Genomic DNA, 12,661 nt, shown 5'->3' on the forward strand with positions numbered 1-12,661 from the left:
GGAGGAAGGTTGATGCTGCAGGAGCAGCCCCCAGGGTGCAGGGACCCCGGGAAGCAAGCAAGCTGGAGTCTGTCCCCTTCACACCCAGGTGCACAACTGGGATGAGAGTTGGGTCAGAAGCTCATTGGTGCTGGAAGCACAGACCTTCTGGAGGAGGGGAACCAAACTCAGGCTCTGCTGTTCCCTCTTGATTTTCTGAGAACTTTTAGGTAACGACAGAAACCACAGCTGCAGAGAGGGGATGGAGTTGCCGGGATCATCAGGATGAGCCCAGCCCAGGCTCCTGGTTCCCAGGGGAGTGAATCCCCATCAAAGTCCTCTCGGGTCGGGTCTGTGGTGGGGTGTGATCTGGAGCTGATGTGGCCGGAGATCTGGAGAGATTAGTGGCTGAAAAGAAGCACTTGGGGAAGGGGAAGGAGGGGAGAGCCTGCCTGCACCCCCGAGCGCCCCTGTCTGCGCTTTAGAGCTTGCCTGCACCCGGATCCCCCTTGCCTGTCCCCCAGGGACCCCCTGCCCACCCCGGGGTCCCAGCCGGTTTCTGCTCTCCCTCCCCCTTCCCGCCCCTCTCCGGTTCTCCCCGCCGGTGCCCGCTGCCCCGGGCCGCCCCCCAGCCTGGGCCGGGCCCCGCAAGCACCGCCCCGGGAGGGCCGGACCGGGTCGGGCCGGGCCGGGCCGAGCAGGAACCGCGGCTGCCGGCGCTGGGAGGTACGTGGGGACGGGCAGGGGGTAGCGGGACCCCCGAGACGGGACGGGACGGGACCGGGGCTCTGGGACCCAGAGCGACCGAGCTGGGGCGGGGTGGACAAGGGGACCAGGAACGGCATCGGGAAGGGATCGGAACCGGGGCTGGGCTCGGTCCTTCTGTTCCCTGGGCAAGGGGAAGATCCCGGGCGGAGGACAGGACCCCGGCGCTGGGGTGAAGTCCTGTTTGGGCCCCCAGAACCAGGGCAGGTTGCTGGGGCTGGGACTGGCCTGGTGTGGGGATCATGGACAGGGCTCGGAGGAGGAGTGTGGGGGGGGGCAAGGTGAAAACAGGAACGGGGAGGCTGGGATCAGCACCGAACCTGGTGTGGGCCAGGAGGCAGGAGAGGGTCGGGGTGTCAGCGCCTGGGGAGCTGCAGCATGGTGGAGTCCATCCCTGCTGTCACTTGTTTGTGACACCTGGGCCTGGGGCTCTTCATCGACCCCTCTGGGTGTTGGGGTGGGGTTCCTAAGAGCATGGAAAAGAGAACTCGTCCCTTTGGGAAGGATCAGCTCAGCCAGGACGGGAGGGGAGGGTGTGAGATGAGCCCCAGGGCCTTGGTGGCTGGTGGGTGCCCCCTCTCCAGCAGCCTGGCAGGGTGGCCACGTCCCGCTGTCCCCTTCCCCAAAGCCGTCAGTCCCTAAGAGGACACAAGGGACAGTGTGTTTGTGCTTGGTCTGTTTGGAAAGCAAACAAAGACAAAGAAAGGGAAACTGTGCAGGGCAGGTCTGTGAGCTGGACACTGCTCAGTGGGATTATTCTTCCCGTTGGGATCTTAACTGCAAGAGAAGGAGTGACTTGGAGCGTTTAAGGGCTCTGGCAAAGCTGCAGACATCTTCAAGGGTGGCTGTAGAAAGAAATCCCCCAGTGGAAGCCAGGCAACAGTGGCAGAGGGTGTTCTGCAGCCAAGGCCACCAGCATGTGTGGTTCAGTCACCCCAGGGGTGACTACACCCTCTGTCTCTGTGCTTCTGGGTCAGTCCCTTTAGGAAGCTCCAATCCATCCCTGCTGTGATGGTTGCTCACAGGATTTTTTTGGGAAGGACCACTGCAACCCTGGATTAGGGAGGAAGCCCCAGTGGGTGGGTGTCCCTTGGGGTCTTCGAGATTTGGTAGCCCCGTGTTGGTGGCTGGGAAGGGACAAAGGCTGCTGGCCCCCTCCCCCTGTGCTAAAGGTGCCCCTTGCCAGGCTGTGAGCCCTGGCCTCCTGACTGCTGGGTTTGTGGATTTATTGCTGACAGCTTTGCCTGGGTGAGCTTTTTTTTTTTCCCTTCTAAGCCTGTGTGATTTTGTCTGTGTCTCAGCCCCATGTTGACTTCAAACCAGGCTGTCTCAGGAATCAGGGCCCACCTGGCCCTGGGGGGATAGTGACTGGACGTGCCTTGTTGCTGTGGACATTTCACGTGAGGAAAACCCATGTTGAAGGTCCCCTATGCCCTGCTGAAGCTCCCTGGGTCAGCAGTGTGTCCCAAACCAGCTGCCCACAAAGCTGTTAGTCTTTGCTTTTTGCAGGTGACATGGTAGGGGTCAGTGTTTGGTAGGCAGCAGAATCCAGCAGCTGGATTCTTGGTCATGCATCAGCTTGACCCTGGAGCTGGGGGGAAGGTGAGCTGCTCCAGGAGGTGTGGACCTTGCTGGCAGCTCCTGGTGGGCTTCCAGGCTTCTGAAAGGTCCTGCAGCACAGAGCTGGGCTGGTGCTGGATGGGCTGCAGCAGCAGTGCCTCCCTTTGTGATGTAGCTGAGGGTCCTGAAGCCATCCCAAGCCCTGGGTGTCCTCATGTGGCAGCCCAGAAGGGAAACTTCCCAGGTGGCCATGAGGAAGGTGAGGGTGTGGTGAACCCAACCCTTGGAAGTAGGTAAGATGCCTTTTTTTTTTTTTTTTTTTTTTTACATTTGATTGTATCTGAGAGTAATTACATGGGTGGGAAAATCCTTGGGAAGGAAGTGCCTGGGGAAGGAAGAGTATTTGCCCATGGGTGCCTGGAGGACGGCTGAGTGTTGGTGACTGCTCCTGCCCTGCCCTGGCATCTCTGCCTTTTCTCTGGGGAGAAGTGATGCAGACTGAAGGATGCTGCTGAAATGGCAGGTGGGGGATGAGGAGGGTGGCACTGGTGAGGCTGATGGCACCACTGCTTCCCCAGGGCTGTGGAGGGCTCCCGTGGTGGGACAGGAGCTCCTTAAAGCACTCCAGAGGGCTGGGAAGTGTTTTGAGGCAGCAGGAATTGGAGTGATTTGGAAGAGCTGAAAGGGGCAGAGGGATGATGTCTGCAAGGACTCCGGAGGAGGGCAGGGTGGCTGACATAGAGCAAGATCATGGAGCAAAAACCAATGGAAGGCTGCAGGGAAGGAGGGCAGGAAACAGCAGATTAGGAAACTAGAATATAAAGAAAAAAAAACAAAAGAAAAAAGGAAACACAAAGAGCAGCCAATTGAAACGAAACAAAATGAAACAAAAAAAAAAGACCAAATGCAAAGGTGCAAAGTGGACTCAAAACATAAACAGGAAGGAAAGAAATAAGAGCACTGGGATTTTCCCAGCCTGGTGTGCATTCCCAGGCCTGCCCTGGTTACCTGTGACAGTTCTGAAGCCAGTGGGGACTTGGTCACCCATCCCGTGGGTGGGGTGATGTGGGACACAGATACCTTCAGCTGGAGAAGGGCCGGGCACCACGTTGTGCAAATGGGAGATTTTTGGGAGCCTGTCATGGTGGTTTTGTGGCTGTCCGAGTGTTTTTGGTGGACTGCAAGATCCTGAGCCTGGGAGAGGGCTGGGCACCCTTCACTTCCTGGGGACACCCTTGTTTTGCAGGAAGCTGCAGCTCCGAGGGACCCTGGGCTCTTCTCCAGGGTTGGCTGGCCCTGGGATGGGGTGGGAAGGGAGAGCCTTGGCTAGAGTTTTAAGAAAATATTTCTGGTGCTGCCTGCAAGAGCACAGTTGAGGAAGAGTGATTAAAAATAGAGTTTAAAAAAGAAAAAAAAAAAAAGAAGAAAAAAAAAAGGACGGAATAACTTAAAACGTCTGTAGGGGGTGGAATGGAGACTGGCAGCCCCGAGTGGCTGCACAGGGCTATCCCTCCATTCCTTCAGCTCTAAAATGTGCTGAGTATTCATCCAGACCATCAGGAATTGGCCGGATCGGCAGCAGTGCTGCTTTTCCCAGCTTAGGGGGTTATTTCTTTCATCCTGGTCCAGGGGAATTGCCCAAGACCCCTGGGCTCCATCCAGCCAGAAACATCCCTGCTGCTGGGGCAGGTGTGATGGGGGCAGCCAAAAACCCAAAACGAAACAAAAAGGGGGAAAAATATTGCTGGGAGTCCTGACCTGTTGGATTTCTGACTCTGGAGTGTTGGGTTTTGTGGTGCTGGTGGGTTGAGCCCTTGTGTCATGAGGGCTCTGTGCAAGGTCACTGCCCCACTGCAGGATGGAGCTTGTGAGGATGGGCTGCAGGCAGCAATTAGGAGGGCAGGGGCTTAATGAGAAGGCTGCCTGGGCCCAAGCATGAAGATGAAGGTGGAGGTGGTGTGGGGCTGTCTGTCCCCTGGAGCTGAGGTTGGGCAGGGAGATGAAACCTGGCCTGGCTTGGTGTGATCCTCATCTCCAATCATCTCACCCACCTCAGGCTCAGCCCAAACCCCCAGGACCTTCATCCCCACCTCCTGAAGGTCTGGAGTTCCCTGGAAATGCCCCTGCACGGGCATCCCTGGTGCTGAGCTTTGCTGTTGGCAGGAGCTGTAGGAACTTGTGGCTGATGGCTGGGAGGGCTGAGCAGCTTGGGAAGAGGGTGAGCTCTGGTCATGGAATGGTTTGGGTTGGAGGGATCTTAAAGCTTGTCTAATGCCACCCCCCTGCCATGGTCAGGGACACCTCCCACCAGCCCAGGGTGCTCCAAGCCCCATCCAACCTTCAACACTGCCAGGGACAGGGCAGCCACAGCTTCTCTGGGAAACCTGGGACAGGGGCTCAGCACCCTCACACCAAACAATTTCTTCCTCATATCTCTAAATCTCCCTTCTTTCTGCCCATCTGATAGAAGCTGACATGCCGTGGCCTCAAGGTTCTTGAGATATTTGGAAAATGGGTGTATTTTCCCCAAACCAGGTTCTAGTCCTGTGTTTTATGGCTGGGGCTGGAATCTTGCTGGTGTTGGGAGGGGACATGTTGCTTCAGGCACTGTGCTCTGACTCCTTCTGGAGAACCAGGAATCCCTGGAGCTGTTCCTGTGACCTCACCAGGGTTTGACCCATTTCCCCGAACCTGCAGACTCATCTCTCCCCATCCCGTGACAAAGGTGATGTCATGAGAGGGGAAGAATCCAAAGGTCGTGGAGGGCAGAGGAGCCCGGGTGCTGCTGTGGGCAGCCATGGGTGTCCTGCTTCCTCCTGACTCACCCTGTTTCACCAGGAGTATGATCCAGGGCTGGCTGCCTCAGGGGGTCCTTGGGAGGGCTGGTGGCTGTCGTGGAGAGGATGATGCTATCAGCTGCCCTGCCTGCTGAGCACCTCAGGGTGCATCCAGGGGCCATCCCTCCCCCAATGAACCATTGGAAATGTCCCAAGAGGAGTCAAAAAGTGTCCTTTAGCTCTGGGAGCTGGGGAGAGATGTGGGAAGCCCAGTAGAGCTTGGAGGGGGAGGAAGAGGAGGAGAAGGAGGGAGGATGTGCCCCAGCTCTGCAGTTTAACCCATTAAACTCTGCTGGAGTTTAATGCCTCACAGCTCCTGGTGTAAATCATTGCCAGGCAGCCTGGGGCCACGGGCAGATGTGGGATGGGGATGGAGGTGGCTCTGGGTGTGGTGAAGGACCTGTGCCATGGGAGCTAAAGCACTTGGCCACCACTCATCCACCAGACCCAGGGGTGGGGTAGGGTGTTGGGCACTTTGCAGTGGAGCAGTTCTGGTAAAAAAGAGGGAATTGATGGAAAAAAAAATCCCTTGAGGATTCTGAAAGAGGGGCAAGCATAGAGCAGGGAGTTTCTCAGTTGCTGGATTAGGGGAGATGGCAGAGAATTTGTGCCTTCTACCCCACCTCCTTGGGCTGGCCATGGTAGATGCCACCTTGGAGATGTGGTACTGGGCACAATGAGGTTTGGGGGGGTGACCTGGTGGTTGTGCAGCACCCTTCTGTCTTCCTGGTGGTGCAACCTCTGCTGCTCCAGACAGCACTGGGGCAGCAATGGTAGCAGGTCCCTGACCTCAGGGCACCCAGTTCTTGGTTGAGTTGTAATGGGATGTGCCTTGGAAGCCAAAAGAAGAGTTAACTCAATGGAGAGACAGACTGATGTGTCAAGGCTCCAGCTTTAATCTCATTTCCCCAGGCTGCAGGGCAGCACAGCAAGGGATCCACATAAAACTTCCAGGCAGAGAAATGATGTAGAACCTTAAATCCTGCCCATGGCCAGGGGTGAGGTGCCCAAGGGAAGCCAGAGAGATCAGGAATGGGCACAGAGGTTTTGACACCACAAGTAAATACCAGCTCTGGGTGTGTTTCCCTGCTCAAACCCTCCCTTGCAGTTTGCAAGTGAAACTGGGCTGGGAAATGCTGTGGGGGATCATTTGGATACACAGGGAAGGAAAAAAAAAACCTGCAGGAAAGGACCCTATATTTGGAAGACCCAAAATGAGGAGCAGGGGTGTGATGATCATCACCACAGGCTGGGACATCATCAGCAGGAACAGCTGCAGCAGAGGGTGGATGAAGGAGGAGGATGGATAGAATCGTGGAATCCCCAGCTGGTTTGGGTTGGAAGGACCTTAAAACCATCCAGTGCCACCCCCTGCCATGGGCAGGGACACCTCCCACCAGCCCAGGTTGCTCCAAGCCCCATCCAACCTTCAACACTGCCAGGGATGGGGCAGCCACAGCTTCTCTGGGCAGCCTGAGGGTCACCATGTCCCAGTGTCACATTTGCTGTGTCTTCAGCAGCTGCCTGCTGGGGTGGGATTAAAGCCAGGGCTGGGTTTGCTTCCTGTAGGAGCAGCATGGGGAGCTCTGGGCTTGCCCCTGCCTGTGTGCCAGCAGCTCCTGTTGGGCAGGGCAAAGGCAGCTCCTGTTCACCCATGGAAGACTTTGCCCTGCCTGGGTCTATTCCAACTCTGAGAAACCCAATGTGGTGCCTCTGATGGATCTGGGGACATCCCTTGGTGAGTCTCCAGGTGACCAGGCTGTGGCAGGGACATTACTTTGAAGTTTTCTCCTCCTCTCTTCAGCCTTGCCAGCCTGTCTCTTCTCCTCCCAGTGGCAGGAACTCCTTTGTTTTTCTGGGAATATTGATTTCTTCTGACCCTTGAACCCTGCGGACTGAGCTTGTGCTCCAGCTTAACAAAGCAAATGTGACCATGGTGTCTGGGGAAAGGTGCCCAGTGGGAGCAGGTAGGATGTGTGGGTGTGAGAAGCAAGGCTGTGCTGGGGAGGGGGTTTGGAGCAGCACTTGCTGGGGAAGGGGTGGGGGGAAGCAGCAGGGTTGCATCAGCAGCAGTTGGATGCAAGTTTTGCTTTCTATTCCCCAGGCAGGGCAGTGCTACAGGGCAGGCAGCCAGTGCCATGGCAGCTCTGGTCCTTCCTGAGAGGGGGAAAAGAGACATTGCTCAGGCAGGGGTTTGCTCCTGGGGGGTGTTTGTCTAAGGCAGTGGAGCTCCAGAAAGGCTGGAGTGTTTCTCTAAGTGGTGTAATTCAGTTTGGTAATGTTTAGTTTGGTTCATCAGGCTCCAAAGGACGGTCAGTCCCAGCCCCTTTGCACATAGATTCATAGAATTTGCAGGGCTGGAATGGATCCTTAAGATCATCCAGTTCCAACCCCCCTGCCATGGGCAGGGACACCTCCCACCAGCTCAGGTTGCTCAGAGTCCCATCCAGCCTGGCCTTCAAAACTTCCAGGGATGGATGGGGTTTCCACCACCTCTCTGGGCAACCTGTGCCAGTGTCTCACCACCCTCCTGGGGAAGAACTTCTTCCTAACTTCCAATCTAAATCTCCTCTCTTGTGGTTTGAATCCATTCCCCCTGCTCCTTGACATCCTAAAAAGTCCTTCCCCAGCCTTCTTGTAGCCTCTGCAGATCCTGGAAGGCCACAATGAGGTCTCCTTGGAGCCTTCTCCTCTCCAGACTGAATAATCCCAACTCTCTTAGTCTGTCTTCATAGGAGAGGTGCTCCAGCCCTTTGATCATCCTTGTGACCCTTCTCTGGACACATCCCAGCACCTCCATGTCTTACTTGTAATAGGTGCTCCAGAACTGGACAGAGTACTTCAGGTACATGTCCATAATTTGGTTGGTCCCTAAGGGTGGTACAGCTGAGGAGACAGCAAGGAGGGCAGCCAGCTGCCACATTATGTCCCCACACTCTTTCGGCAGGCACGGTACAATTAGATTTCCTTCATTAATTGGCTACAACCATGTTTTTGTGGCCACCAGACCAGTGGCTGCCCAGCCCTCACATCCCACTAACCACCCCTTCTCCTTCCCCTTCTCCTTCCCCTTCTCCTTCCCCTTCTCCTTCCCCTTCTCCTTCCCCTTCTCCTTCCCCTTCTCCTTCCCCTTCTCCTTCCCCTTCTCCTTCCCCTTCTCCATCCCCTTCTCCATCCCCTTCTCCTTCCCCTTCTCCTTCCCCTTCTCCATCCCCTTCTCCATCCCCTTCTCCATCCCCTTCTCCATCCCCATTTCCATCCCCTTCTCCATCCCCTTCTCCATCCCCTTCTCCATCCCCTTCTCCATCCCCTTCTCCATCCCCTTCTCCATCCCCTTCTCCATCCCCTTCTCCATCCCCTTCTCCATCCCCTTCCCCATCTGTTCACTGTCCTCTTCCCATCTCTTTTCCATCCTTTCCCACAGCTCACCAGGTGCCCAGGGAGAGGACCACCCACATGCCAGCAGCCCCCCTGCTCGTGGAGCCACGCTATGAGGTGGAGGTAGCCCCAGTGGCCAGCCAGCAGCAGGAGGGATGGCCCAGTCCCGTGCCAATGGCTCACACTATGCCCTGACGGCCATCGGGTTGGGGATGCTGGTCCTGGGCATCATCATGGCCGTCTGGAACATCCTCCCTGGCTTCAGCCCCACCAGCAACAGCAGCAAACCCGAGCGGGGCAGTGAGGGGGCTCTGAAAAGCAAAACCTTCTCGGTGGCCTACGTGCTGGTGGGGGCAGGTGTGCTGCTGCTGCTGCTCTCCATCTGCCTCAACGTCCGCGACAAGAGGAGGCAAAGTGAGGACCTCACACACGTGCAGTACCCAGGGGAGCCCTCGCAGCAGGAGGAAAGGTGGGACCTTCCAGGGGAGTGGAAAGGGAGCAGGGGTTGAGGGTGGGAAAGACACCGAGAGCTGTTTCCCCTTCCTTAAAGAGGTCAGGAGGAAGGGGGATGAGGGTCCTAACAGCCTGTGCTAAAGTAAAGAGGAACCCCCACTCCCCTGCTGCAGTGCTGGGTCCAGCTCTGGGGTCCCCAGTACCAGAAGGGCATGGAGGTGTTGGAACCAGTCCAGAGGAGGCCCTGGAGCTGCTGGGAGGGCTGGAGCAGCTCTGCTCTGGAGCCAGGCTGAGAGAGTTGGGGGTGTTGAGGCTGGAGAAGAGAAGGCTGCAATGGGGAGACCTTAGAGCACCTTCCAGTGCCTGAAGGGGCTCCAGGAAAGCTGGGGAGGGACTTGGGACAAGGGTCTGGAGGGGTGGGGTGAGGGGGAATGGCTTGGAACTGGGAGAGAGAGGGGAGATTGAGGTTGGAGATGGGGCAGAAATTGTTTGGGGTGAGGGTGCTGAGCCCCTGGCCCAGGTTGCCCAGAGAAGCTGTGGCTGCCCCATCCCTGGCAGTGTTGGAGGTTGGATGGGGCTGGGAGCACCCTGGGCTGGTGGGAGGTGTCCCTGCCCATGGCAGGGTGGGACTGGATGAGCTTTAAGGTCCATTCCAACCCAGACAATTCCATGAAAAAAACATCTCATGGTTTGGGGTTCATATTTATTATGGAGCTCAGGAGGAATGGAGTGCAGCTGTTGGTGGAGTGTGAGCTGGGGCCAAGATGGAGCCATGGTCAAGCCAGCCTGGGGCCATGTGTGACTCCTGGCTGTGTCCATGCAGAGCAGGGTGCTGAGAGGGAACCCCAGGACTGGGGTTAGTGGCAGGGGAGCAGGGTGCTGTGGGAGAGGCTCCAGGGCTGGGCTGGGTGCTTGGGAGCAAAGGCTGCTTGGGGAGGTGCAGTCTGAGCAAACACAGAGTGCAGGAGGAGGTCCCTGGTGCAGAGGGATTGTGTCCCTTTCCAGGGTGTTTGGCTGGTTGTGCAGAGGGAAGGAGAGAAACCAGTTTGCTGTTGGTAAGAAACTGTGGCTGTGCAATAGAAAAAGAGGTTTTGTGGGTGAAAAAAGTGATGATCAAAGACAGATGTATGCCAGGAGGCAATACAAACATGTCTGAATGTAGGATCAAAGAATCATGGAATGGTTTGGGTTGGAAGGACCTTAAAGATCTCTACCAGGATCTCCTGGGCAGGGACACCTCCCACCAGCCCAGGGTGCTCCCAGCCCCATCCAGCCTTCAACACTGCCAGGGATGGGGCAGCCACAGCTTCTCTGGGAAACCTGGGACAGGGGCTCAGCACCCTCACAACAAAGAATTTCTTCCCAATGTCCAACTTCAGTCTCCCCTGTCCCAGTTTAAAGCCATTATCCCTCATCCTCCAGGCCTCCTGGCCCTTCTCCAAAGTCCATCCTTGGCTTTCCTGGAACCCCTTCAGGTCTGCAGGTTGTGATCTCTTGGGGTTGCCATCTGTTCTGTCAAACAAAAAGGAACTGGGATGTTGTGTAGACCTGATGCATCGTATAGAAGGGCAAATAATTTGTCAAGGATTTGAGAGGGGGAGTGGGTTTATTCTGTTCTTTGCATCTCCTGCCCACAGGGCAGTGCTACTGAGGGAAGTGATGTGCTACTGAGACCCTCAGTTTTTTCCCCTCTAGCCAAGAAGAGGATGAGGACACATCTTCCCAGTACTACGTCCCCAGCTACGAAGAGGTGATGAGCACAGGCTACACCCAGCCCAGAGACTTGGACAGGAGCAACAGGATCAGTGTCTCCTTGCCCTCCTACGAGTCCCTGACAGGGCTGGAGGAAACCAACCCTACCCCAGGAGCCAGCAGCGTGGAGCCCAGCAGGGAGCAGCCCCATGGCCGGCACAGCTCCCGGCACAGCAAGCGCCTGAAGCCTCTCAAGGTCCGAAGGATCAAATCAGAGAAGCTGCACCTGAAGGATGTCAGGTTAAACCTGGCCCAAGGGAACAGCACAGCCCCCATCACCATAGAGCCACTGACCCCTCCACCCAAGTATGAGGAGATCCAGGAGAAGGTGCCAGAGACTTAAAAATGACTTAAAAAAAAAACCCAAAAACAACAGCAGAGGAACCCGTGATGCTGCTGGGGTTTTTTTTGTTCTGTTTTGTTGTTGTTATTGGGGGAAAAAATACCAACCCACACAAGGAAGAGCTGAGTCTGTGGGGCAGAAATGGTCAGGGCTCCCTGGGAGCTGCAGTGTGGAGGACAGGGTGGGTGTAGAGCTCTGTGGCACAGAGCCAGGATGAGCTTTACCCAGGAGGGGATTTTACAAAAGACCTGAGGACAGAAAACTGAATGCCAATGGCTCTGCTGCCCTGAGGTCAAGGAAGGCTGAAGTACTAAAAATGTCCTTGTGATGTTCAACATAAGAACACCCCATGTATCTCCTCTCTCCCCAACCCCTTTGCACTGGCAAGAGTTTCCCAAGCCACCAAACTGCTGCCACACCAGAATTTTCCGAGTTGAAAAGGGCAATGCTTCTTTTTCTGTGTGTGTGCCTTTTCTTTCTGAGTAAGGGAAGTGCCATTGCCAGAGCAGCTTTCCCCAGCTCCCCTCCAGGCTGGGATGGTGGCCTAGGGCCAGCCCTGACTCCTGCCAAGCTCCTGGGGGCATGAAGTAGGATGAAACAGCCCCTGTGCTCCTTGGGCAGAGGATGGATTTCGTGCCTCAGTTGCTTTCTCTGTTGTGTTTTGTACTTAGAAGTGAAGGGGTGGTTGGTTTGAGGCAGATGGATAAATGCAGTCGGGGGGGTAGCTGAGTTGCACCTCTCCCTGGAGGTGAAACAAGTGCTGAGATGCTGTGTGAGCAGACCTGTTCTCAATAAAGTTTTGTACATTGTGTGTGTGTGTGTGCCCTTGTCAGCCCTTCACAAGGTTTGCAAGCTGGAGCAGGCTGGAATCCCAGTGCCATGATGAATAGTAAGGGAATCACCTGATGGTGAGAGTGCTGGAGAAAGAAGGGAAGGGACCAGGTCCTCCAGCAGGTCCTCCAGCAGAAGCACCTACCCCTGACCTCAGGCTGGTGTTGCTGGGTTGCCCAGGCAGGTAGGTGACCCAGATGCCTTTTTCACAGGGTGGTTGAGCTCTTGGATGTCTCCCAACATCTCTGGAAGGTAAATCCCATTCCAGAGCTGATGGGATGTGTGGAGCAGCTGATAATGCCACCAGGGAAGTTTGGTGGTTGTTGGTTTTAAGAAGTATGGCTGTGGTGCTGGGTCAGAGCTGGAAAACCTCAGCAGTGTGGATCTTCCCTTTGCAAATCTGCTTCTTCTGCCTCAAAATTAAGAGTGATAAAATCTTGCAGGGCGTGCTAGCTGCTCTGGGTTTGTTTAGCAGGTGCTGGGTGGCTGTGGCCCTGGTTAGCACTTTGCCCTCCCATTTGGCTCCTGCCAAGCAATGGAACAGCCCTGGGAATAGCAGGAAAACTTTTGTCTGTTTATCTGTAAATGGGCGATTTCTTTCTCTCTCTCTCTCTCTGTGTATATATATATATATATATATTTGTTTGTTTGGTTTGGTTTGTTTTTTTTTTTTGGTCTGGGGGATGGAGGGGGAGACCCTGTGGTGTGTTCATCCAAATTAAATCACCATTGCCTCGCAGCCCTGGGAGAGGGGACAATAAAT

At 55.7% G+C, this 12,661-nt stretch overlaps 1 protein-coding gene across 4 annotated transcripts; it reads left to right on the forward strand.

The window, feature by feature from the left end:
• The first annotated feature begins 628 nt into the window (after positions 1-628).
• Positions 629-11,875, forward strand: TMEM51 (transmembrane protein 51). Of its 4 annotated transcripts, none has more exons than XM_030463672.1 (4): positions 676-705; positions 6,946-7,108; positions 8,566-8,988; positions 10,653-11,869. In XM_030463672.1, the coding sequence occupies exons 3-4, from the start codon at positions 8,675-8,677 to the stop codon at positions 11,065-11,067; spliced, it is 729 nt and encodes a 242-aa protein (XP_030319532.1). In that variant the 5' UTR covers positions 676-705; positions 6,946-7,108; positions 8,566-8,674; the 3' UTR covers positions 11,068-11,869. The 4 variants fall into 4 exon arrangements, with proteins under 4 accessions (XP_030319535.1, XP_030319533.1, XP_030319532.1 ...); XM_030463674.1 differs by having other exon boundaries at positions 688-705; positions 10,668-11,869; XM_030463675.1 differs by lacking the exon at positions 6,946-7,108 and having other exon boundaries at positions 629-705; positions 10,668-11,875.
• Positions 11,876-12,661: the final 786 nt, after the last annotated feature.

The sequence above is a fragment of the Calypte anna genome, chromosome 21, assembly GCF_003957555.1.
Source record: "Calypte anna isolate BGI_N300 chromosome 21, bCalAnn1_v1.p, whole genome shotgun sequence".
NCBI classification, from domain to species: domain Eukaryota; kingdom Metazoa; phylum Chordata; class Aves; order Apodiformes; family Trochilidae; genus Calypte; species Calypte anna.